Below are 26,585 nucleotides of genomic sequence, written 5' to 3'. Positions count from 1 at the left end.
GAAGTAGGCCTCTCACTTGTAAAAGTGTTTTCTATTATGATAACTTTGAGGGAAGGCTGCCCTCCTCAGCCTTCCCACTGAGTTGAAGTGTCATTATAAATTGTCTCTTTATGTTTCCAAAATGCTGGGTTCCCAAGCTTAGCTCATTAATGAGACAGGAATGTATTCCATAATGGCTGGCTTGTTGCACCAGAACCACACAGAGTAAAAAGAATGTTGCAATTTAATTCATTACTGCTGGAAACACATTTGCACTTGAGAAAACCTGCTAAAGAGAAAGCAATGAAGACTGATTCCAACGTCTCCCAAAATTCAGTTACTTTTGTTCTTACCTTATTTTATCTACATCTCTGCTTTTAAAATTGCTTTCATTTTATAATATATAGAATCTTATTCATTATGATCAACCTTTAAAAAAATGAACAGAAATTGTAGGATGCATGCTGTTTTCCAAAAGAAACAAAGAATAATGCTTTCATCCTTAAAGACTGAACTGTTTCACAGCTAAACTAGTTCAAGCATAGTGTGCTCCCTGGCGGGAATGGCTAAATCTCTTATTTTAAAGCTAAACAAGATTACTCCAAAAGCTGGCATTCAAATAGCTTTTTGCGTAATGGCATAATAGGTTAGGGGTTCCAACAGTCTCTCATGTAGATCCAGCAATTGAACTCTTTAGGTGCTTCAGCTTCTATAAATTTGCTTTAGAATTAGCTTGCTAGAATTAGCTTGCTGCTAGAAGGGAAAAGATTGCTAACTATTTGATTTTCAGACATTAGTTGGACAAAGAAGAATGAGTCGCCATGTCAACTACAGTACCGTGAAATGGAATGTAACTGCCTTTCCAGTTGTACTCATTCAACAACAATCTTGGTTCCCTGCATTATTCCACTTCACAGAGGTTGTCTCCCCCCCCTCCCTTTCACTTTTTAAGTTTCCATAGCTTTGGTATTGGTGCTATAAGAAGATGATCAAACCCTGTTAAGAATATTACATGCATCAGCTTATGTTAAAAGAAACTATTATTTGTTAAAATGACTCACATTTATGAAATAGCTTGCTTTGAAATACAATTCTTCCTGTGTCCACTACTAATCAAATCATTGCATATTCTTTGTCATGATTCACAATTGTGTAAAGATTTCCCCCCTTTAATACTGACTTGCCACATTTCTGTTTAGTGGATCATCCAGTATTCATTACCCATAGCAAGAAAATGGTATTTGCTGCAGATAGATTTAATTTGTTCTTTTCATTCTTCTCATAATAGTGTTTCATTCCTATTTCCACTTAGTACAATAAATAGGAAATGAGGGAAACAGCATAAAAGAAAAGAAACATTGCTAATGGAAACCTGTCTTTTATTAATTTGGTCTACAGAAATGCAGATACCAGACGAAACTAACTTAAATCATATTATAACATTAAGTCCCTGTATTTCTAACATCTGATTATGTCTAGACTGTTCTTGTCAATTATAGATCTCTTGTTTGTTTTTTATATTAGCTTTCTGCAAACCAACAAACTGTAAGAGCTGTTTTAAAGTTTACAAAATTCCTAATACAGACAAAGCATTTTTAAATAAAAGTTACAGTCCAATTTGCACTGAGATCATCACGTGACAATGTTGCTCATGCTGATATATAGACGGTGTACAAAAACAATAGCCAGTATGTACAGGCATATGACCAAGGCAAGGATGAACAACTTTGAAAAGTTGGTACCATTTTTTTTCTAAGCCTGGGAACTTTGTGGCCAGTATGGAGAGCCAAAACTGTTCCCATGAAAAGAACAAAACAAAACAAAACACAAATTCCCCAAAAGCTCAAAACAACAAAAACAACAAAACCAAACCCTGATGTGACCAGACGTCCCCTTCTGACTTGAAAAAAAAATTGTAGGAAAGACTTGCGACCTATGTAAAAGATGAAAAACAGCCCCAAAAAGTAGTCTGGGTTTGTCAAGGAGTACAAAAAAAGCCTTGGGGCTGTAATGTGCCTGAACTTAATGTAGGGAAGTAATGGTACACATTAAACATTAGTTTTCAAGCAATTTGTAGAAGTCTGTGCTGATGCCTAATCCCTCACTTTGCAAAGTAGTGGAGGCTAACCAAACCATAGACTTCTTTTGCATATTTTGTTTATTGTGGTACATGTTGTTTCTGATGTGTCTCTTTCCAGACAAATCAAAGTCATAAACCAAGAACAAATGATTCCATATAACTCAGGCTTGTCTTTGAAAAGAGAAGCCAGGATTCCTGGTCCACACATCATGGTAAACAAACCACAGACAAATTAAATAGGTACAATAAGAATATGTACACACAAGTCTACATTCAATTTTTAATTGAACCTGTTGTTGTTGTGTGCCTTCAAGTCATTTCCAACTTATGTACAATTTATAAAAGTGTTGTGTTACCATTCTGTAGTTGATTCAGTGGGTCTGCTTTAGCTAGGACTAGCAATTAGATTTAATCTAGGATCAGAATCATCCAGTCCTCCAGATGTAGTTGGACTGTAACTCTCAGCAGTTCTAACCTGCATAGCCAATGTTGAGGAATCTTAGGGGTTACAATCCAACAACATCTGCAGGATTGCATGATTCCCACCATGATTTAGTCCTTACAGTTTACACCACCATTGGCTGGAGATCATGTATAGCTGGGCTTTAATGTAATCCAAAAGCACAATCTTTTCTGAATGTGCACTATGAGGATATATTTCTAAGATCTGTTGCACACATAACCTGATTACTAGCAACAGCCTATCTCTACAGCAGGCAGAAAAATAGTGAGAGCTGGAAGAACAGTGAGACAGTTAAAATCCATGCTACCTCAAACTATATATCAGCCATTTCCAGTTTTCTCCATGTGGCAAAAGTAACATGTTGAAACAGTTTATCATGTCACTTCCTCTGCATCTTCTCAATATGAGGATACTGAAGAGAAATCCATATACCTCAGTACATAAAAAGGGAAATATAGATACTGCTGACTCAGTTGACGACTGGCAGGTACTTCAGTTGATTGGATTTCAGTTACATCTGGATAGCTTTTTCTGTCAACCTCAGAGCCAACTTGCTATTTATATTACAAATAGAATTCAGTGTTGGAAGGTTTTCCACTGCTGGATTGTTAAAGCTGCTTAGACCTTCCAGAGGCTTAATTTGGGATTAAATGACATTTTGCTCATAAAATCCATTTAGTTAATTCTCTGCAAAGTGTGTCCCCTCCTGCAGTTTTAATGTACTACATATTTTTTCTCTCTCTGTTGGAAATAAAACATGCTTCTTGGCTTAGCTTTGCTTCAGCACTGACACTGTTAGGTATTATTAATACTGCAAACAAATGTAAGTTTTGGCACAATTGTTTGTGCACATTTTGTGGGTCTTCCAACTCTTGGAGCTACAGTGTTTTGTACATTTCTGAACAGAAGATGTTAGATCAGAATCTTCGTCTTTTACTGCCAGTCCAGTAATATAGAGAGTGATCTTATCAAACAAAGATTTGCTGTTGTTGTTTTTGTTGTTGTGGTGTGCATTGAAGTCATTTTTGACTTATGACAACCCCAAGGCAAATCTATCAAGGTTTTATGGAGCTGAGAATGTGTAATTCACCCAAGTTCACCTAGTGGGTTTCCATGGCCAAGTAGGGAATTGAACTCTGATCTCCAGAGTGGTAGTCCAGTGCTCAAACCAGTACACCACACTGGTGCTCCAACAAAGATTACTGTTCTAAAATATAGCATATACACTTAATGGAGATTTTCTTTCTGGTTTTGTTTTGTTTTGTTTGTGAAGGAAGGTGATACTAAATGGAAGCTGCTAGCCAGTCAACTTCTGTGTTTCTTCATCTCTTTCCAAGGTTTTAAAAACTTGCTTCATTCAAATGTTTAGCCCAAAATCCAGTACTTCCCAACTTTAAAAGCTATTGGGTACAATTAATTGTTGAAGAGTATACAATTTCCAGTTTAAAGTTGGTTAAAGTGCTAAAAACATGCAGCTGACCAGCTCATATCCTTAGATACATGAAGGGAGGCCAAGTAAGAAAGTTTTACAATGACACTGAAAGCTAGTGGTGTTCTAGTTGGTGTTTCAGTGGTTTCCACTATCATAGATGTATTGTTGGTTTCCTATGCTGTTTGCCCATGTCATGTAGACTTTAATGCTTTTGTTTGCTCTGAATTCTAGTGCAAGTCATACTATCTTCTGAAGGAAGTATATGAAGATGAGTATTTATGGGATTAATACAATTAATTTTAAAACTGTAACTTAAATCTAGTTGCTAGTTGTAACTTGAGCAGACCCAATGAACCACAATAATGCTGATTTTTCAAGTTCAAATTGATTCAGTGGGTCTCATCTAGTTTGGATTTACAAGGACATTTACTCCCAGGGTGGGAGTTGCGCAGCCTTCCAGATGTTTGTAGACTGAAACTATCAGCATCCCTCACTATGGGCAATAATTGCTGATAGGTACAGTTCAACAACATCTGGAGAGTTACAGAATTCTCTGATTTGTCCAAAATTGGCTTTGAAGATAACTATTTTTTGTGCAATTTTCTTTTTCTTTTTTTTTATAATAATTTTTATTGAACATTTTAAAAAACATAACAAAACAAACAAATACTATCATTATATAAAATTATAGTCTAATACATCATATAAAATCTTTATATTTATCATCTTAACATACACAGTGACTTCCTAGGCTATTGACTAAACTCATATTATCTACTTTTTTCTTGTTTCTAACTGAATTCTATGCAAATATATTGATCCTATTGAATTCTTGCACTTCTCCTTATAGTTTTTCCTCCCATTGACACAACATTAACATATGTTACCTTTCCCTGATATATTATCCTCTTATCTTCATCATCTTACCACATCTAAACTACCTCAATCTATCTTAATCTGATCTATACTTTATTATTTTACTCTTTTTAATTATAACCCTGACCTTAATTATCAATAGTATTACTCATTGGACAAAAAAGTAGAACAGAAATTATTTTTTCTTATCTCAACCATTTCCTTTCAAATAATCCTCTTACATCTCCATAGTAGTATACATCTTCTCTTCCTTCAGATTTTTCAAATAATTCTTCCATATTTCCCATTTCTCATAAAAGTCTTCCAAATTTCTATCATTAACCAGACACGTCAATTTGTCCATCTCATATAACTCTAACATCTTCCATCTCCGATCTTGTATTCCTTGACAGTCTTCTTTCTTCCAATTCCTCGCGAATATCATTCTAGCAGTGGCCAGAGCAAATAATATAATTTTTTCACTTATTTTTTCCCCATATTTTGCTACATCAAATTTGTTGAGGAGATAGAATTTAACGGTCGGTCCTCCCTCCAATCCGAAGATTTTCTTCATTTCTATATGTATAATTTTCCAAAATTGTTTTACTTTCGGGCAATTCCACCACATGTGTAGGTAGCTACCTACCTCCTTCTTACATTTCCAACAAATATTTTTAATTTGTTTGAACATTTTCGCTAATTTGTATGCAGTAAGGTACCACCTGTACATGGATTTATATGTTTTCTTTTATATCAACACTTAGCATCTTTTTGATCTTTCCCTTCCAAAGATTTTCCCATTCATCCAGTAGTATTGTTTCTTTTATATCCTTAGCCCACTTAATCATATAACCTTTAATTGTTTCCGTTTCCAATTCATATTCCAGTATTAAATTATATAAATTTGAGATATTTTTTTTGGCTCTTTAATTATCTTCTCTAATGTTTGATCGCCTTCTCCAATTCCCTCCTCTCTTATATCAGCTAAAAAGCGTTCTCTAATTTGTCTGTAAGAAAACCAATTAGTATGAATATCCTCCATTAATAAATTTTCCTGTGTTTTCATTATTCTCTTTCCTTCTACCATCTTTGTAATATCATTATATGTCACCCAATCGTTCTCCTTATATTGTTCTCTTCCAAACATAGCTTCATTTGTCGAGACCCAAATAGGTATTTTTGGACACCGTTTTCTTTTATATTTTTGCCAGACCTGTAATAACGCTTTCCTAATGATATGGTTGTTGAAATTCTTATCTAATTTTATTTTGTCATATATCAGATATCCATGTAAGCCAAATTTCAATTCAAACTTTTCCAAATTTAAATTTCTTGTGTTTTCTAATCTTATCCAATCCAAAATACATGCTTGGTAATTTTAGATTAGGCAATGCCATTCCCCCTCTATTTTGTGCAATTTTCTAAGCACCTGAAAATTTCCTGCTTCCTCTAAGCTGTCTGTTAAAATTTTGGTTTTAAATCTAAAAACAAATAATCTGAAGAGTCTATATTTTTTAGTATTTTGGTATGTTAACATTTTAGCTTTCACCTGCAAAAGTATACACACAAATCATGTACAGAAGAGACCTAAAGAAACAATGCAAAGAGAACATGTAGTTTGGTGCTTAAAGACATGTTTTTGTTTTCTGTATCTCCTTCTAGTATTACAAAGTCACTGGATATTATATGTAGTGTCCCTTATATACATGAGCCTTAGGTGCTGATGGCTCTAAGATTGAAGACCTGGCCAGAAGACCATACAAAGTGAAATATGGCCTCCTGCTCATTCTACTCCTTCATTCTTGTGCACCATTTTTATCTTATTCTAGTAACTCATACCTTATGGAGGTTCTTTACATTCTTCAAAAGCTAAACTGTCTGAGAAATTATTAAGAACAGCATGATATAAATTAGTAAGAAACCTGGATCTAATACTAATTTTTCTCCAGTCATTTGCCCTAACGTATCTGGAGGGATTTTCTTTCTTCTTAAAAGATGGAATATGCACCTCTTCTGAAAGAATCATGTGAATTTTGAGTGTTGGCCTGCTTAATATTGCCTTTTCAAATCTCTAGAATGTATTTCTAAAGGGATAAGGAAAGAGCAAAGAAGTAATGCTTGCCTTCTGGAAACACCATACGCCACAGAGAAATGAGGGCTTTACAGTGACAAAGGTTACAGTGCAGGGCAATTTGCTGGGCAATTAATTCAATAGTGTTCAGTGCTGAGTTATGAAACAGTAATCCAATGCCACATAGTATTCTGTAGCACCTGCTATGGCTGGGTTGGCCTTGGTGAAGCCCTAAGAAGTTTAACCCTGATAAAAAACACAGCAATCTTGTGTGGCATTTCAATCATCTTATGTTCACTCATTCTCTTTCCCAGACAAGAATTATAGCTGATGAAGGATAGAGGATTTATAAGGGTGTCAAAGCATATGGCAGATGGGTTGGATTAGGACTCAGGAGTACAGTAATCCAAATTCTAGTTGCCAGGCGTTATCATGCATTCTGCCTCCTGCTGGGCTTTTCTAAATTTACAGCCAGAAAGAAGAAATGGTAAACACTTTTACTAATGGGAAGTACAATTATTATTTATCGTGTTTTCATCAGACATAATCCTATATGGGGGGGAGTAGTTATTTTTTAAAGTCCATGAAAATTTATTATATCTCCTTGATTGAATGAAAAAAGATTTATCTCTGTGCATTCAAAATATATAATATTTTGCTTCATTGTTTTGTCTGTATGTCACTTTGTCTCCCTCTCTTTCTCTCTGTCATACTAAACTCTCATATATTGAAGAGAGTGAATTTTTGTAAAATAATAATATTAATAATAATAATGTGATTCTTAATGGAACTGTTTCAGGGTTTGTGATTGGTTATTTATTTATTTATTTATTTATTTATGGTATTTATACCCCACCCTTCAGCCCTAAACACTATCAGAGCGGTTTACAAATATTAATTTTAATTATACGGTTTCCTGCCCTCAGGCTTAGATGTTGATGGAAAAGCTATGATTTGTTAACAAATGTATATATGTCTAGGCAGGTTGAGCAATGAAATGAAAGGCTTTCCTACTGAGCTATCACAAGACATCATATCACCAGTTGCCTGGAGCAGTGACAGTGCTGATTAGTAACTTTTAGTATTGGGGAGTTTTTAACTGTTCTTGTTTTAAGGAACTCAGAAGACATTCTCCTGTGGAGCAAGCAGAGTTGCGAGATAGTGACTAATCCAAGGACTGCCAGTAGATTCGTTGCTATGTATGGATTTGACCCTTGACACCCCCCCCCCCCCCCGATGTAAATCCAACACATATCAGGTCTACTTCAAACCAGTTAGTCTGGAAAACTGAATTTAAATAATAATAATAATAATAATAATAATAATAATAATAATAATAATAGGGCTCAGTGGAAATATAGAAGGCTCCACTAGCAATGGCAGTCAGTAATCTGGGATACAGGAGCAGGTAGGCAGGTGATGGTTCATTTATCTTGAACCCTGTAGTAAGGACCAGTTCTGCCTCATATAAATAATTCTTTAAAATGGCACGAGAGCTCTTAACAAATCTAGCCATTTTGTTAAATGAACGTAATTTTTAGTGTCATAAAATGATATGACAGATTGTTATTGGTTGAATTATTGTTGTTTTTATTTTGTTCAAACCCATCTATATAAGCAAACAATGATTTCTTAGCCACCCACAATCCAGAATTAAAAGCTTTCTTTAAAAAAAATGGCCCTTGCTGACCTGAGACTTATTGTTTTGGCCAAAACAAGAAACACAACCACAACTTCCAAACTTGATTCCCCAAATCCTCCACCCTGACCAGTCCAAATGGGTGGGGCAGAGAGAGACCAGAATGGAGAAGACACTTGTTTGGTTGTCTGAGAAACAATTCCTGGCTAGCCCAATGAAAAATATGCATGTGTAAAGGTTTCCCCTTTGATAAGGTTGTCAAGTTGTGTCCAACTGTAGGAGACGGTGCTCATCTCCGTTACTAAGCTGAGGAGCCAGCATTGTCAAAGACTACTCTGTGAGTCATGTGGCCAGCATAACTGCACAGAGCGCTGTTACCTTCCCACCAAATTGTACCTATTTCTCTACTAATACTTTTACATGCTTTTGAACTGCTAGGTTGGCAGAAGCTGCGACTAGTGATGAGAGCTCACTCCATCATATGGCACTTGAGCCTCAAACTGCTGATTTGCCGATCTTGCAATTGTCAGAGTTAGAGACTTAATCTCTGAGCCACCGCATCCACCCAATGAACAATGGCTAATATAAAAAATTGCTTAGCATTACATGAACATTTGGCCAATGTTTGGATTATTGTTGGTGGATTATGTATTGCTTGGAAGACTTAAACTTCTTTTGTGCTCAGTGAATGTGATGTGAACACATGGTGGGGGATGGTGAAGAAATAGTACTGAAGTTCTTTCTTTGTAGATGCCTAGAAACCAAATGGAAGAGGATCCATAATATAGCAGTGATGCATTATATATAACATGAAAGTGATTGTTAATTCAAACAAATAACATCCCATTACATCCCAACAAAAATAAACTGAAAAATTCTTTTAAAATATACTTCTTGTTTCTTCTATTTCATCAAATAAATCATTAATCAATTCACTCGTTAAAAAGTAAATTACCTCTTGTTTCCTTCTATATGTGTTTGCAATATGGGGTGGGGGATAATTTGTAATGAATTTAAAATGGAACCAACTGGACTTGCTTACAAAAGTTAATTTGTTATTATGTTTAAAGTGGTAGCTTTTAAACATAAAAATAAAATGCATTTCTTGGGGTTACAGTCAGTCCTCCGCATCCACAGATTTTTGTATCTATGAATTCAACCACCCACTGCTTTACAATATTCAAAAATAATATAAGTTTCAAAAACAAACTTTGTTTTGCCATTTTGTATAAGGGGCACCATTTCACTATGCCATTGTGTTTAATGGGACTTGAGCGTCCATGGATTTTGATACCCACGGGGGTTCCTAGAACCAAATCTCAGTGAATACCAAGGGTCTACTGTATTTTAGGTATGTATGTAAATTCATGCATCACACAGAGCAGTTCAGTGTAGATTAAACTTCTGTTTTGAACAGAACTCCAATCTTGCCCCAACAGAAAGAATTTTTAAAAAGCACAGGGTAACACTTTTGTTATTTTAAAATGAGATAAATAATTCCATCATTGTATTAAATGTTCAAGCCTAAACACAAATTAGTGCTGATGAATGTGAAAGGTGATGACACATACTCAATATGCTGATTGCTATTATATTAGTGTAAATGTGGGTTTAGATGGCTCTTCTGTGGAATTGGTATGTGTCTGAGTGGAGAAATAGGTTTTATGAAGTGGGTTAAGATAAAATTGGGCTGCAGTGTGAGTAAATACTAATGACTGACACTTATTTATAGAATTAATTCTTGTTGAGATAATGATGTTTTTCCATAAATGAATAAAATGAACAATTTGGGAGGCACCACAATATATATATTTCATCTGTGCATGCATTTGTGCCTTCAAGTCAATTTTAGGTTTGTAGTGACCTCATGAATTTCATAGGGTTTTCTTAGGTAAGGAATACTCAGAGGTTATTTCCCAGTGCCTTTCTTAGTCCCCTTTCTAAGTTCTTTGTAGCCCTGACCTTGCTTAAATCCCAAGATCAGATGGGATTGGGTTCCTTCAGTGTATTTAGGCATCTATATATCTCATACATAAAAACCAGTATTGTGGTAAACAGTGATTTGAGTGCTAGACCAGGACTCCAGGATGTCATGATTTCAATACCTGTTCAGTCATGGCTACCACAAGTGATCTTGGACATGTCACACTATCTCAGGTTTAGGAGGAAACAATGGCCAACCTCTGATTAAAATTTTCCAAGAACCCCTCATGATAGTTCATCCTTAGGGTTGCTGTAAGGCAGAAATAACTTTTCAAAACACACAAGAACACAATAGTAGTGTTGTTTTTAGTTAAACAAAATAGTAGTGCCATTTTAATTAAACAAAAAGGGTTTACAGATTACAAACACTTCTATAAATTCATACAGGGGAACATTTTAGATCTGAATAAGCGAAACAGAGAAGATAGCCCTGAAAAAGCTGAACTGGAAAGAAAAGTTCAGATTATTTTAGGCTAGGATTTTAAAACTTTTCTTTTCAGAGCTCAGGAATGTGCAGCTAATTCTTTTACACAACTAATTTCAGTAGTTTAAATATACATTTTATTTATTTATTCTCTTTTCCTTTCCAGAGGAAGAATTTGCCCCTTCTTTTGAACATTGGTTTACTAATCTTCTGGGGAGCTTTGCTGCTAGGTCTTCGCTTCTACTGGATGGGGAACAAACCTCCAAGCTTTTCCAATTCTGACAACCCAGCCGCTGATTCGGACAGATTTCTAACACGAACTCTCACCTTTTTTTACTTGCCAACCAAAAACCTTTGGCTGTTGCTGTGCCCAGACACCCTTAGTTTTGACTGGTCTATGGATGCTGTGCCTCTTCTTAAAACAGTCAGTGACTGGAGGAACCTACACACAGTGGCCTTTTATGCTGGACTTCTCCTTCTTGCTTATACCAGTTTGAAAAGCTCCAGCAAAGAAAGAGAATGCAATGGGAAAAATGTGACAAATGGCAAGCCAAACACCAATGGGCATAACTGCCCCTCAGAAATGGAGTATAAAACTTCAGAACTCAAGTCCAGCTTTGTATCTAAAGAAGAAAATGGCATTAACAAACATTTGCCACAGAGGTTACAGCTTCCTTCAACTGAGCACATTGTAGTACTGTCTTTATCTTTATTAATTGTTCCTTTTATTCCTGCCACAAACTTGTTTTTCTATGTAGGCTTTGTGATAGCAGAGCGTGTTTTGTATATACCTAGTATGGGCTTCTGCCTTCTGATCACTGTGGGCACCAGAGCCCTCTACATCAGAGCTCAAAAGCGGTTTTTGAAGAACTTGATTTTTTTTGCCACTGCTGCATTAATTTTTTTCTATGGACTCAAGACTTTTGTCAGGAATGGGGACTGGCAAAACGAAGAGATGCTGTATAAGTCAGGGATAAAAGTAAATCCAGCTAAAGGTAATGTTCTCCATTGAGGCTTGTTATTTTGCTAATTTGTGATAAATTCTACTTTACAGAATTTTGGTTTTTTTTAAATGTGAATTTGACATTTCTCATTGGAAAATATGTCTCATGTGTGCATTTATAGACAGTTTTAAATACACTGGTGTATAATAAATGGAATACGAATTCCTGTTGCTCACGTATTCAGTGGACTCAGTTCATACACAGTAAAGGCAAGCAGAGAACCACTGAAAAGGTTTAGTTAACATGTTGTATACTTTTAGAGACTTCTGCACTGGTGTTTGTTAAGCCATATGAACAGGATTTTTCCCATGAGCATGGCTCAGATTCTAATACTTGAATCTCATATAGGTATGTCTGAAGAACAAGGTCATTTGAGTGTGTGTACATTACATTTTTAAAGTTAAGCATATGTAGGAGTTTTGCACATGTAAATTCTCCACTTCCCCTTTACTTTTTGTGACGTGACCCACCTTCCCCCCTTACTTCATTGTTAATACTGTTCTTTCAATATTAGAATCATAGAATCATAGAGTTGGAAGAGACCACAAAGGCCATCCAGTCCAACCCCCTGCCATGCAGGAACTCTCAGTCAAAGCATCCCCGACAGATGGCCATCCAGAGCCCTCTACATCAAAGCTCAAAAGCGGTTTTTGAAGAACTTGATTTTTTTTTGCCACTGCTGCATTAAAGACCTCCAAGGAAGGAGACTTCAACACACTCTGAAGGAATATGTTCCACTGTCGAACAGTTCTTACTGTCAGGAAGTTCCTCCTAATGTTGAGGTGGAATCTCTGTTCCTGGAGCTTGCATCCATTGCTCCGGGTCTTAGTCTCTGGAGCAGCAGAAAACAAGCTAGCTCCCTGCTCAATATGACATCCCTTCAAGTATTTAACCAGGGCTATCATATCACATCTTAACCCTCTCTTCTCCAGGCTAAACATCCCCAGCTCCCTAAGTCGTTCCTCATAGGACATGGTTTCCAGACCCTTCACCATTTTAGTCGCCCTCCTTTGGACACGCTCCAGTTTTTCAACATCCTTTTTACATTGTGGTGCCCAGAACTGGACACAGTATTCCAGGTGGGGCTTGACCAGAGCAGAATAGAGTGGCACTATTACTTCCCTTGATCTATATACACTATATTTCTATTGATGCAGCCTAAAGTTGCATTGGCCTTGTAAACACTCATGTGAACATTTCGATTTATTGTCAGCTTCAACATTTAATATCCTATGTGCGGCATGTTATAGGTATTTGAAATACTAGGGAAACATATGCAATTAACAGCCAGAAATTTGACTGAACAGCTTGTCTTTATTTTACATGGTGTGTGGCAGTGGCCTGGAAAGTTTTGGTTGGATTTAGGCAAAATCAAAGTGGTTTGTGTATGGAACAATGTTATTTCAAAGTATACTGCAGAACCTTAGATATGGTACTTATCTTAAGTAGCAGAGAAAAACATATAACTAGAAGTGCTAGGAAAACTTTCCAGTTTTATTAATTGCAGCATAAAAATAAAGACTCAAATATATATTGGCATAATCCTCTGGTTAAAAACCGTTTCAGTACTTCAGATACAAATAGGAATTTTTATAAACGAATGGCTTGCCTCCAAAGGTTCTTTTCTGCTGACAAAAGCATCTCGGGCACTGTTTGGATCCATCCTACCACATTTAGAATTTTTCTCTCTTTAAAAAAATGCTAAAAGTGTTCTGATTTTTGTAAAATTAAAATTTTCTGGCAGAATTTATTGTTACATTTGATAGCATTAGGGAATAAATTAGTGCTTATGCAACTTCAATTACCAGACAGCAGAAGGATTAGAGTGATTGAAACTGGAGACTGTGGTGGTCCTTTTTTGTTCATTTGTCATATGTTCTTGCTTGTATCTACCTCTTCTCTGATTCTATTAGTAGGGCAATAGTGATAAACCCTGTTCAGATATTCAGAATGAACACCAGAGCAGTTAAAAAACAATTGCACTACCCTTTCTGTCACTGCTCTTTATATGTAGTGAGCAACAATCTGAAAAGGATCTGGAACCTGAAAGATCTCAACCTGGAGATGCATTAAGCATTGCATCTAACCTTTTTGCATACAAAGAATGAGCACTGCAATCCTTGGCCAGAAATGCAGGGCTAAAAAATTACTATCTGTAAAGTATGTAGTATTCTCCAATTATAGTTTTCTTGAATGAGATAAGAAGTCAGCAATTTTTATTTATTTATTTAACAATAGAGCAAAGGAAGGAAAGACTTAAGAAGACACCTTGGCTCAGTTCCAAGGGCAGTGGGCAGAACTAAGCCATTGATCACCAATTGAGAATTTCTGTGCACCGTTAGTAGCTGAAGTTGCCTCAGAAAGCAAAAGGACTATGGGAAACATCTGTGGTGTAGAGATAGCATAGCAGGGGGAATCTACACCACTGTTTTTAGGTCCTCTTCCTTTCCCAAAGAGCAGCTTGTCATAGATACCATTGATTGATATGTTGGATATTTTATTGTTTTTAGCTGCTTTTAATTAAATTTTGAGGTAAACACGTTGTGCTTTTAATTAGTCTGTAACCCCGCTTCGATCCACTGGGAGAGGCGGAGAAACATAAATAAATTTTATTATTATTACTATTATTCATTCAAGGAGACTGAAGCAGGTACAAAAAAGAGTCTGGTTTTAATAATGCTGTTACATAGAGGAAACATGGAACATAAATTATGCATTAGAAGATATCCTGTAGAAGGCATGCATAGGTGTAAATTCCCTTGCATGCATGATTGTACTTTTTTGGCTGTTGTGCATCAATATATTATATTCATGAATGTATAAGCAGAGTTGCACAACTATAATCTTTTCACATGGATCTATATTCTGTTGTTAATCCTGACTAGAATAGAGACATAGAAGCAGCTAGATTTATCAATATGTTGATTTGCCATTCAACTATTGATTCCATGAATCTACTCTATTTGGGAGAAACCAACATGATTCTAGCCATGCACTTGTTTATTCTTGGATGGTGAGTAACTGTTTGATGGTGCCTTCACTTTACTACTTTATTCATTGGGATTGCAGAAACTGCCATTATTTGTTCCTTGTTGCCCAATGAGACAGTAAGGAGGCACTTTGGCAGACAGTTAGAATGTCTGTCTGTCTGTCTGTCTGTCTGTCTCTCTCTCTCTCTCTCTCTCTCTTTCTCTCTCTCTATCTCTCTATCTATAATAGGGATGAACAGATGTTCACCAGGAAACAAGAATTAAGTGTGGCAAAAAGGGTTAAATTAAAAGAGAAATTCGGGGAAATTGCAGAAATGCTTACAGCACACAGTACTTAACAAGTACTTAAAAACAGTAGGAAAATAGCAGTATAGCCCTCACCCATCAGCACTGCAGCATCTGTAAAGTGCAATTTAATATTATGTATGTCATTTCTGAGTAGAGTGAAATGAGCTACACACACATTTGCTCAGTGTCAGGGAAAAATATGCCCAGGAGAACCAACTGAAAGGACTGTTGAACTGCTGCCTTAAAAATTGTCATATGGAAAGGCCATTCTGTTTGACCCTGAGCTTAGCAGGCAAGCTGCCAGTCATCAGCTGGGAAACTGCATTGGGAATAGAGACGACCACCTCTTAATCAGTTGTCATGCTGTCAATTTCCTATTTTGATATATTCAGGGCATTTTGTGCATTGTTTTAGGATTTTGATGGCATTTTTGATGAATTTGTGAGTCAGATGTGCATGTAGTTAATGTATGAGCATGTGGAAGTGGTTAATTAAAGCAGCTTAAGAAGTCTGAAAGAAAGTAGTACTGTCAAGAAAGTGTATAATCACCACAGTGTCACAAGTGATTATCAAATTGGTCAAAAAAAAAAAAAAAAAAAAAAAAAAAAAAAAAAAGGGGGGGGGGAGACTTCCAGACTGGTGAGGCAAGTAACTCATGTGTTGTTAATTCTTGTAGGTCATGGTTCCTAAAATGTTGGGATAAATTGATCTGTGACAGGCTGAATGAGCCATAATGAAGAAGCCTTTAATGGGGAAAAAATAAAGAGGATAATTGGAAGTTGTTAGAAGAATAACAAGAATTGAGCTAGTAGAAACATTAGTAATATATGCTTATATGCAAAATCAATATGTAAAGAAGATTAGTTTTAAAATTTGAGTATATAGAAACCATTCATTTATTAAGAAATGGGTTACAGTGCATTTATTTTGGCAACTTAAAGACAAGCTCAGCCTTCTGGTAACAGAATTAATCTAAAAGATGCTGACAGATTTCCTGGTTCCGGATATCAAATAGCTTTACAGAATTGTATAACTCTTGCTGTGTTACACACAATGAAAGCTCAGACGTTTTGTTGTCTTAGCACCTCTAAATATGATGTAGATTTTTTTTCATGTTCCCCACACTTTGTTTTGTGGAAACGCTTTAATATTACATATTTCTGTCTATGTCTGGCTGGTGGGCAAAGCATAACACAAATGTTGTAAACCCTTCTCCCACATGAAGTTTTATCTTACATCAGAAATGTATAGAGACTTCCAGACAATATTTAAATTTGTGTGCACAATATTTAGTGCTGTACTCACTGGGTCCAAGTAAAGAACTAATATCCAGTCAGCCCTTCATATTCACAGATTTTGCATCCACAGATTCAACCATCCATGACGTGAAAATGTTTTTTTAAAAAAAAATCCAAAAAGCAAAGCTTGATTTTGCAATTTTATGCACCATTTTATTATCCACTGTATTTAATAGCACCTGAGCATCTACAGATGTTGGCATCTATGGTGGGTCCTAGAACATAACCGCAGCAGATACCAAGGGCCAATTGTACTGGTAGTCCTAGTCCAAATGTAAAGCCAAAAGGCAATACAAAGAGACAGTATGCTATTTCAGAATTGAGCAAAGTTAATTTATTAAGAACATTCAAATGGAGTGGCTATGAAATGGCTAGGGGAATTACAAGCAGGCAGCAAAGGTAGAATAAAGAGGACATAGAAGGGGATGCTTTAGTTAATCACTGGATGAGAGAACAGAATTTTCTCTTGGGATCTTCAGGCAGGGCTAGGAAGGAGCCCAGGCTGAATCCTGTAGAACAGCTTCCACTCAGAGTTTATATAATACTGGGATAGATGGATCAAATATCTGATTCAGTAAAGGCAGCCTACTGTATTCCGGGGGGGGGGGGGGCATTTATTTTAAAATTAACCCTTAAAAGTCAAATAATTTTAGTGAGTAAAATGTGAAAGAGTAGAAGTAGAAACAGCAACATATAACTGTCTATTACCATGTCAAATTGAAAAGATCCACCACAACACAGTGGTTGAAAAAACACAAAACAGCACTGTTGATTCCAGCATCCTCAAGCCTCATCCTGACAAAGCCACTCAGATGGGTACTCTGATGGTTTGAGTTGTCTCAGTTAGCTCTGAAGGCAATTTGTTCATTGGACAATCTTTACTTAAGGATATTGTCTTTAATCAAGCAAGAAGGAGTATGAAAGAATCATGGCATCTTTTTCTCTTTTTAAAAAGAAAATAGTTCACCCACACAAACTTTGGGTGGCCATATCATCTAACCAAAATTTATGCTTAAGTTATGTTAAGATGAACCTCCCCCCCACCACAAATAATAATAACAATAATAATAATAATGGGATAGAAGTTGTAGCATTAGATGGGAAAGCTTCAACCTATATCACACCAGATATTGTATAAATAATCAGAACACTGTTCATGCATCTGTTAAGTATGGCTGCTTGGCACAGTTTTACTTCCCCTGTCATTATATGGGCTACAAATCGATAAACCCAATCAAGGAAACCCCAATCAAGGAAACCACAGCTCTGGGTTTGCAAGACCTAAGCAAGGCTGTTGATAAAAAGGTAATTTGGAGATCTCTCATTCATAGGATCACATTAAGGCAGTTGACTTGATGGCAACAGGTAATCAATAGGAATCAGCATGGCATAGTGTTTAACCATTGGACCTCTTTTCTAGAGATCAAGGTTTGAATCTTTGCTCACCCATGGAAAACTACTGGGTGAATTTAGCCAAGTCACACACTCTCAAACACAGAAAGATTCATGATAGGTGACCTTAGGGTCAGCATAGTCAGAAATGACTTGAAGGCACACAGCAACAACAACAACGTCAGCATTATCATCATCATCAACAACAACAGTATATGAGGAGTATTAGGAAGAACAAACAAGTCAGTGTGGTGTAGTGGTTTGAGCATTGGGCTATGACTTTAGAGATCAGGGTTTGAATCCCCCCTCAGCCATGGAAACCCACTGGGTGACCTTGGACAAGTCACACAATCTTAGTCTCAGAAAAAGACAATGCAAATCCCCTCTGAACAAGTCTTGTCAAGAAAACCCTGTGACAGGTTCACCTTAAATTCACCATAAGTCAAAATGGCTTAAAGACACACACCAACAACATTAATTAGAGCATTCTTGTTACTGGCAATACATTTTTCCTGAAGAGAGAAAGGGATAGAGTCTACTCTCTGATATTATGGTCAGTCTCAGAGTTGCTCACTACGGTTTCAGAGTTTTGTGTTATAATGAGGAAGATTTATATGGTCAGCTTTGGAAGTGCTTTGGACAATGAGTCATCCTGCTTCTAGGTCTCAGCTAAATCATCAGGTGAGGCCCTGCCACCCAGCTTCATCCTTACCAGTATCAAGAGGAAGCCTTCACTCTCACAACTATGGCGAAAACTATGAATTTGTAAGTAGGCATCATGTATATCGTGTATAATTCCAAATGCTTGCTGTTTCAGGGCTTGCAGTATACATGAGTATTATATGTAAAATTATTTTAGATTACAATTAGTTTAAAGGTTTGAGTATAGGATTAACCACTATGAAATGATGATTATGCACTGATCCAGTATCAAAGCCACTAGGTAGCTAAATAATGTCTTTGAAGGGACTGGGGAAAAGAGAAAAAAATACTGTGATTGAGCACTTTGAAGACTCAAACATTGATTTCCCACCTATGGTGACTTCGAGAAAAATTAGTTTGCAAACTCAGGTGCAAGTTCAGTACATAATAGAGGTGTTGATGATTATTAAAATATCAGTTGAGTGTTCATGACAAGATAAGAGGCTTACATGTACTGTGACAGAGAACAGAAACAGTTGATGTGCTTCATCTTGAACACTGAGATCTCTGTCTGCAATTTTATTAATCTGTTTTTCTTTTGATAAGCAGTATCCATTAAAAAAAGATGCTTTAGCCAGTGGTGTTTGGGGAATCAGCTCAAGTCCTAATGAAAAAAAAAACAGAAGTTGCACTGCAGTAGTGCCTAATCAATTTGTGTTGTACATCTCTATTTCTGTTTTACTGCTATAAGTTATAGCATGCTATGAAAAGGTGTTTAGACAAGGTAGTACAAGTTGGTATAAGAATTAATCTGTCATGGTCTAGGAATCTGGTGCTCACAAAAGTTTAATGACAAACAAAAAACAAAAAAAAGATAAGATTGACTGCTTATCTAGATTGTCCTTCTATGCCTCTAAATTTTTTAATGAATGGTACTCCAGATAATGGTGCAACACAGAACCTCTTCAAAGTGAATGATTCTTTTTATTAAACACTCTCTGTCCCAGACCAGGGCGCGTTACAGACGGGCCCATGAGGCGCTGTCATTACGCGCGAGGGGCGGCACTTCCTGACATGCCTTGCCCTCGCGCGTAATGACTACATCAAAATGGCGGCGGCCTTTCCACACGGCGGCCGCCATTTTGACGTAGCGGACGCTCTGCATCCGCATGTCGCGTGGCGGAAGTGACACCACGAGTGCATGACTAGCACCTCGCGGTGTCTCTTCTGGGGGCGAGGAAGGAGCGCAATTTTCGCGCTCCTTTGCTGTGTCCGGGAACCGCGCGGTTTGGATGCTGCAGTTCCTGGACGCAACAACCAGCAGTGGCACGAGACTGCCCATTCTGGGCCGTCTGTAACACGCCTAAGTTATTCTGTATTTTGCTGTTGAAGAGTGCTTCCATGGTAGTCAATGCTTCTAATTCCACATTCCAGTTGGTTCTTTAAATACTTATTTATTAGAATAATTTAAATAGTTTTCCCTCTTTTTTGTTATTAGCCAGAAGCAGCTTATCAATTTTGATGATCCATTTTATTGTGAAACTAGGAGTCATGAATTCAAGGATGGCTCTAGACTGAGAAGATTTTACCTTTAAGACTAGCAGAGCTCTTGAACAAGTACACTGGGCCCTTCATATTTTCTGAGGCGAAAGGCACAGGAGCCCCGTGAAAATGGAAAAAACTCAAATTAAAACACACACAATTTATTTTACCTGATAGAACACCTCTCTAGGAGGCTCTAGGTCCTCCAGCACAACGCTGTGGTCACTATCTGTTACATTGATCACAGAATTGTGAAGGAGGACATAGAAATCTGGAAATTTGTACATACTTTTCTCCCCATGCCCCCCCCCCCCCCGCCTCCAATCTCATGTCTGGTGGGACAGAAAGAGTGTCAAAACTATCATGGTTCCAAAACACACTGCAGAAATTATCCAGTTTGAGACTGCTTTAACAGCCCTGGTTCAGTGCTAGGGAATCCTAGGAATTGTAGTTTATTGGGCACCAGAGCTCAGTGACAGAGAAGGCTACATGTCTCACTAAAACGAGTTCCCAGAATTCCCTAGCATTGAGCCAGGGCAGTTAAAGTGGTCTCAAACTGAATTATTTCTGCAGTGTGTTTTGGACCATGGTTAATGTTGTTAAACTGAAAGAGCTGTGTACATCTATGCTGATGAACCCATTTTGTGAAATCCCAGCTTTGTTAGGAGGAATAAATCTCTACATATTTATCTAGAAAAATAAAATAATAAAAAAACTTTGGAAAAACTATTTTTTTCTCATTTTCCCCCAAAGGATGTTTTCTCCCCCCAGTGGAAAAATTAGAAACAGGAAAAGACATGGAATGAATGCTTTTTAAGACAGCATTTTACTCAGCCAGAATGGTCAGGAACTGCATAATATGGCAATTTACATGTAAGAGAGTGCCAATCCAGACAGACTGGACAAAACAGAAAGTCCCTGGTCTTGTTCCTGTCCTTTCCAATTTCTTTTCTTGGAGATCTACATGACCTTTTTTCCATTTGAAATATTCCCATCACTTAGAAAGACATTTTATTCCCACCTTCCAGGTCAGTTTAAATTAAACAGGTATTTCCCGAAATGAAATGTACTTCTTTATGGCTGGCTGTCTATGTTGTCCTGGAACTAGCAAAGATGGATGCCACCAAGAAACATAGCTACTGTTCTCAGGACATTAAATTTTAGAGAGTGAACATGACAGACAGAGGAATACTAGTAGTAAAAGAAAATGATCCCTATGTTTAGCTAGAGAAACTAAAGCACTTTTGATTATAAGTCCTGAATATTAATTAAAAGGTCCCAGTGGAAACTGGTAAAAGTCAATTTCTGAAACATTGCCTGAATCTAGATATGACTTGTGAACACTGGGAGGAGGAAGAGAAATGATATGGTTGGGGTGGGGGAGGAAAACTTGGGATATTTCAAGAAATAGTTTGGATGCAAAACCCTGAATATGCAGGTTAAAAAAAAAAAAGCTGGAAATGCTTCCAGAGACACTCCTCACCCCCCAATCTGGATAAGCCCAAAGTCTAATAGTTCCAGTGTATACTTTAGATATATGCATCATTCTGATCCCACATGCTTTCTGCACCTAGTGGGTAATAATAATAATAATAATAATAATGTATTTATGTTTCCCCGCCTCTCCTGGTGGATCAAAGTGGGGTTACAGACTAAATAAAAGCACAGAGTGTTTACATAAAAATTCAGTTAAAAGCAACTAAAAACATAAAATGTCCAACATCATACAATAACAATAGCATCAACAAACAAGGCAGGGATCATACACAGACAGGGCATGTCATTCATATCAGGGGGGTATTCATATCAGGTGGGGTATGCTCGGCTAAAAAGCTTGGTACTGCCAGCTTCACACGACAAACATAGGAGGAGGAAGTGGTCACTGGTTGTGATAATCTGAATTTCCTAAACAAGCAAAAAATATGTTATCAATGAAAAGTTTTATGTTGCCAGTAAGTAAAATAAGTCTTAAATTTATTTATTTTTCCTCTTGAGGAAAAATAATGACCCCCCCTACACCTGTGAGAGTTTCAGAAAATTTACTATATGGTTACATGTTTAATGAGGACATTTTTACAAACATAGGTAATTGATGTTATGACTAATTCAGTAATACTGGTACAGATATGCTAGGCAAACCATGGATCGGACTGGACTGGTTTGACTGTGAATTGATTTTAAACTCAGTTCCTTGCATGAATTGCAGTTGCCAGCTCTTAAATCTGAGCTAACCATAGTTTGTTGTTAATTTACAGCTGGATAAATTATGGTTTTGTGGGAATCACATTTTGCCCCCAAACCCAACTGAATGTCACTTCCAAGTTTATTCTAAAGCAGTTTGCATATTTTTGATATAATAGCTTACCTTGCACCAAGAAAAAAGGGGAGGGAAGGAATTGGATTTTGTAAAGGGAAAAAAGACTATTTGAGTGAATTCTATTCATGATGGCCAAATATGTCCAAACTTTGGCTGAAGTCTACTAACAAGTGCCACTGCAGCTGCAATTCCTCCTCCTCCTCCACTACTACTAATAGTTGTTGTTTGGGAATTAATTTTCATTTTTGTTCAGTTAGCCTACAGTGTTTCCTAGCTACATGCAAAGTCAGTTTTGAAAGTTATTATACTTCAGCTAAGGGCTCACTCTGAACTAAAATGGATTGAAAGAGAGCCAAAGTAGTAAAGACTGCCTCTGTGAACAATAGAAGCAAAGAATTTCAAGGAGAAAGGTTCGGACTGTTCCAGACTTCAGATGGTCAGTGAATATGAAACAAGAGCCAAAACTGTTCTCTAATCTTGGAAGCATGTTTTTGTAAATGGAACCATTTTTAAAGAGGAAATTTTATGTTGTCACACGGGTATATTTGTTGTTTTAAACTTGATAATTTATGGCAACTATAGAGTTAGTGCTGAGTTCTGTATTTATATATGGAATAAAACCCAGCTAAATTCCAACTTGAAGCATGCATTAATAACAATATATCATCTCTACCTAAAAGGTTTAGCAGTTGTCTTGCTTAGTATGCATTTTCTTCTACCAAACGAAGAACACTAAAATATATCAAAATTATATTACCATGGTTTAATTAGCTCAGCACCTTCTAAGTTTGTTTGATCAGTCTTTCCTAGGCACCTGTCTGGGGAGGGGGGGTATTTTCTATTCTCCCCTCTCCTTTTTACCCCATATAGTGCAAATGTACTTCATTCATAGCATGTGTGGTCATAAAAGCAAAATGATTGTGTTACAATTGTGCTCTATATAACATTTCATTTTGCAGTTCATGATGCCAAACAGAAAATGTGCAAATGAAAGTCAAAGAGAGCTAATATCTTTAGTACTATGGAGAAAATAAAAGAATGTCTCACTTTAATATTTTAAACTTTCTGTTCCAGTCCGTGTGTGTGTGTGTGTGTGTGTGTGTGTGTGTGTTGATAGATATTTTTTGATCTTCCATCTATAATCAGTATTTTAAACCACGTTCCTTCCTTGGTTATCTTTTTCACTTAGGTTTGAAAACCACAAACTATTGTTATATTTTGGTGATTGAGACTACTTTTGAGTGGAAATAGTTAAAGTTGCTATTTTGTAAGCTATGCCTCCTGCAAGAAAAAGTGAAGAAAATAATGAGGTGTCACAGATATAAAATAGCTGGGGGCTGCAGAGTTTATAAAACTGAATAAATTCCATGCCACTTGATGTTCTACTCTGGGTAGCAGGTGTATATTAATGTGGAAAATATAGCTTGCTATTACCAGCATTGTTTAGGATCCAAACAGCTACCTTCAGCAAGCCCAAGGCTTTATTCAAGCCTAGTCATGTTTTTCCTTTGTCTTTGAATAAAAGATCCCCAGGTCATATCTGGAATGATTTTGATATATTCCTTTCTTTTAAAAATGGCTTGCTGGAAGCAAGAGGGTTTTTTATTCACAAAGGAGAAGACCAAATGCTCCCCTTTAGGGACAGGAAACTAGCTGTGGGATTCTTTGGAGCCTAGCCATTTTTAATAATGTGTGATGTTAGGCATACTAAATTTATTATGCATTTGTGAAAGCACCTGATTTCACACAGGGCTAGAATAATCCTTACTTTGTCACACCAAAGGCTTCAGGAAATGTTACATAATGTTAGGGATGGCTTCCCCCCCGCACCTGAGATCCCAAGGAATTCCACATTTCAGGGCAAGTACTCTGCCTGTCATACAAGGCAGGGTTATCTCTAGCCCTTAGTTTGTTCCATTGGAGGTTCTTGACATGAAAAGGATGTTTTCTACCATAGAATTCTCTTTAGAGCTTGCTTTGATACAGGAAGAGCTTTTAGGAGAATGTACATTGTTATCGCCCTTTCTGAATGAAGGCAAAGCTCTGACACCACCAGACATGCAGCCTACTTCCCCCTGAGATGAGTGTTGTCTGAACAATTGCATCTTGTAGCCCTTAGTTTGCTGTGCCCAAGGCTCTTTTTGCATTTACAACTTTAGCTGCAGAAATGATTTCCTCCCACTAAAAGTAATAGTGCTATTTTATTAAAAAGCAGGAGAACACACTATCTGCCTGTGCCACAAAACTGGCACTGGTGAGGTGCTTTGTCTGTAAGGGCAATTCCACTCCTTGAGTTATCTTGGTCTTGGGTGCATAGAACAGCAGCAGCACTGTAATTGCTTCACCCCAATCTCTTGTTTTATCTCATCCTTCAGGGTTCAGAAGGTCTTTCAAAGCAATCATGCAATAGCTGTCTTTTGCCAATACGTTTTTGCCCTTGGAATGAAACCAGTGACCATTTTGCAGTGTGCATAGTTTTATTACTAGTATAAGAAATGGTACAATGTAATGAAAAGGTGGGTTTCCCTCCTTTGGATTTGGGGGGGGGGGGATCTGTGTGGGTTTCATTCCCTAAGGATCGTCTTGATGTTCAGATACTGCGTTGCGTATAATTGGATTGTAGCTCTTTCTGAATACTGCTTTCTCCTCCTGGCAGCATGGGGTAACCTTGGAAATGTTCTGAAGAGCCAGAGCAAGATTTCAGAAGCTGAGAGTGCTTACAGAAATGCCTTGTACTACCGCAGCAACATGGCAGATATGCTTTATAATTTGTAAGTATGCATGACTTTCTTTATATAGTGGCTCATCTGTTAACTCTGTTGTGAATGAAACCATTTAGTTTGAGATGATCTTAAGCATTTTCTCCTTGGACTCTCCCCCTCTCACAGTCTTTCATTAATCATATTTCAAATTCTGAAATAGACAGGGTTCCTTCTGTTCTTCAGTTTATCAGATCACCATGAATTCCAACTGTGTTCTGTGGTTAGCAGTAACAGTTGACTTAAAAATCTGGTGTTTTTGGATATGCCCTTATAGGCAGTCTATCCCTCTCTAAATAGACCAGTCTCACTAGAATTTCTCAGCAATTCCAAAAGCAACAGTACATACCTTCATTTATAAGCTTCAGTTGGTGAGTCAGTTGTAGTCTTTTCTCTCTAACAAGGTTTAGCAACCACTTTCTATGCTCTGGCCAAGCTCTGTTGCATTGCTATCTGTGTGTTCTATGTTTGGAAGATGGCCTTAATAGTACAATAGGTAGCCTCTTGTATGGAACATGGAGATAACAAAGGAACATTTTTAGCTTACATTTGTTGCTTGGGAGCCCAGTTTATCAGGTTAGTCTTAACTTTTAAGCTCTAACTGGCCTGGATCGCATCTACCTTTGGCAAATGGAGGAACTGGAACGTGTCCAAAGGAGGGCAACCAAAATGGTGAAGGGTCTGGAAACCATGCCCGGTAAGGAATGACTTAGGGAGCTGGGGATGTTTTGCCTGGAAAAGAGAAGGCTAAGAGGTGATATGATAGCCCTGTTTAAATATTTGAAGGGATGTCATATTGAGGAGGGAGCTAGCTTGTTTTCTGCTGCTCCAGAGACTAGGACCCGGAGCAATGGATGCAAGCTAAAGGAAAAGATATTCCGCCTCAACATTAGAAGGAACTTCCCGACAGTAAGGGCTGTTCGACAGTGGAACACACTTCCTCGGAAAGTGGTGGAGTCTCCCTCCTTGGAGGTCTTTAAACAGAGGCTGGATGGCCATCTGTTGGGTATGCTTTGATTGTGAGTTTCTGCATGGCAGGGGGTTGGACTGGATGGCCCTTGTGGTCTTTTCCAACTCTATTATTCTATGATTCTATGAAATGTCTTTTTTCGTCATTCCTCTCTACTCATTGGCAGCTTCCTAAACAACACAGCCTGCTTTGACTTACTTCCCTTGCAGAGAGGAAGCCAGCAGTGTATTTGTATCACTGACACTATGGAGCTTGTTCCATTATGGTATCTATAAAATAGGTTAAAGAAAGAAAGAAAGAAAGAAAGAAAGAAAGAAAGAATTTCTCCACCTCCTTCATTAGTTCACATTGACAAGTGGATACTTTTCTTTTTATGGTCATCTTTAAAACACTTTTGGATAGAACAACTTGTAAATAACATGATGTGTGAAGTGATGAATAATGGTGCTAAGTAATG

General features: G+C 37.2%; 1 protein-coding gene across 3 annotated transcripts in view; it reads left to right on the top strand.

The window, feature by feature from the left end:
- TMTC2 (transmembrane O-mannosyltransferase targeting cadherins 2) overlaps positions 1 to 26,585 on the top strand; it is a 239,196-nt gene that overhangs the window by 125,506 nt on the left and 87,105 nt on the right. For all 3 annotated transcript variants that reach the window (XM_089524013.1, XM_089524014.1, XM_089524015.1), the window contains exons 3-4: positions 11,093 to 11,921; positions 25,056 to 25,170. In XM_089524013.1, coding sequence (XP_089380139.1) covers positions 11,093 to 11,921; positions 25,056 to 25,170 — 944 coding nt within the window. The remainder of the gene's footprint in view (positions 1 to 11,092; positions 11,922 to 25,055; positions 25,171 to 26,585) is intronic.

This window comes from Sceloporus occidentalis, unplaced genomic scaffold (assembly GCF_023333645.1).
Source record: "Sceloporus occidentalis isolate IW3139 unplaced genomic scaffold, rSceOcc1.0.p SCAF_5, whole genome shotgun sequence".
Taxonomy (NCBI): Eukaryota; Metazoa; Chordata; class Lepidosauria; order Squamata; family Phrynosomatidae; genus Sceloporus; species Sceloporus occidentalis.
This window is presented reverse-complemented; position numbering and strand designations above follow the sequence as displayed.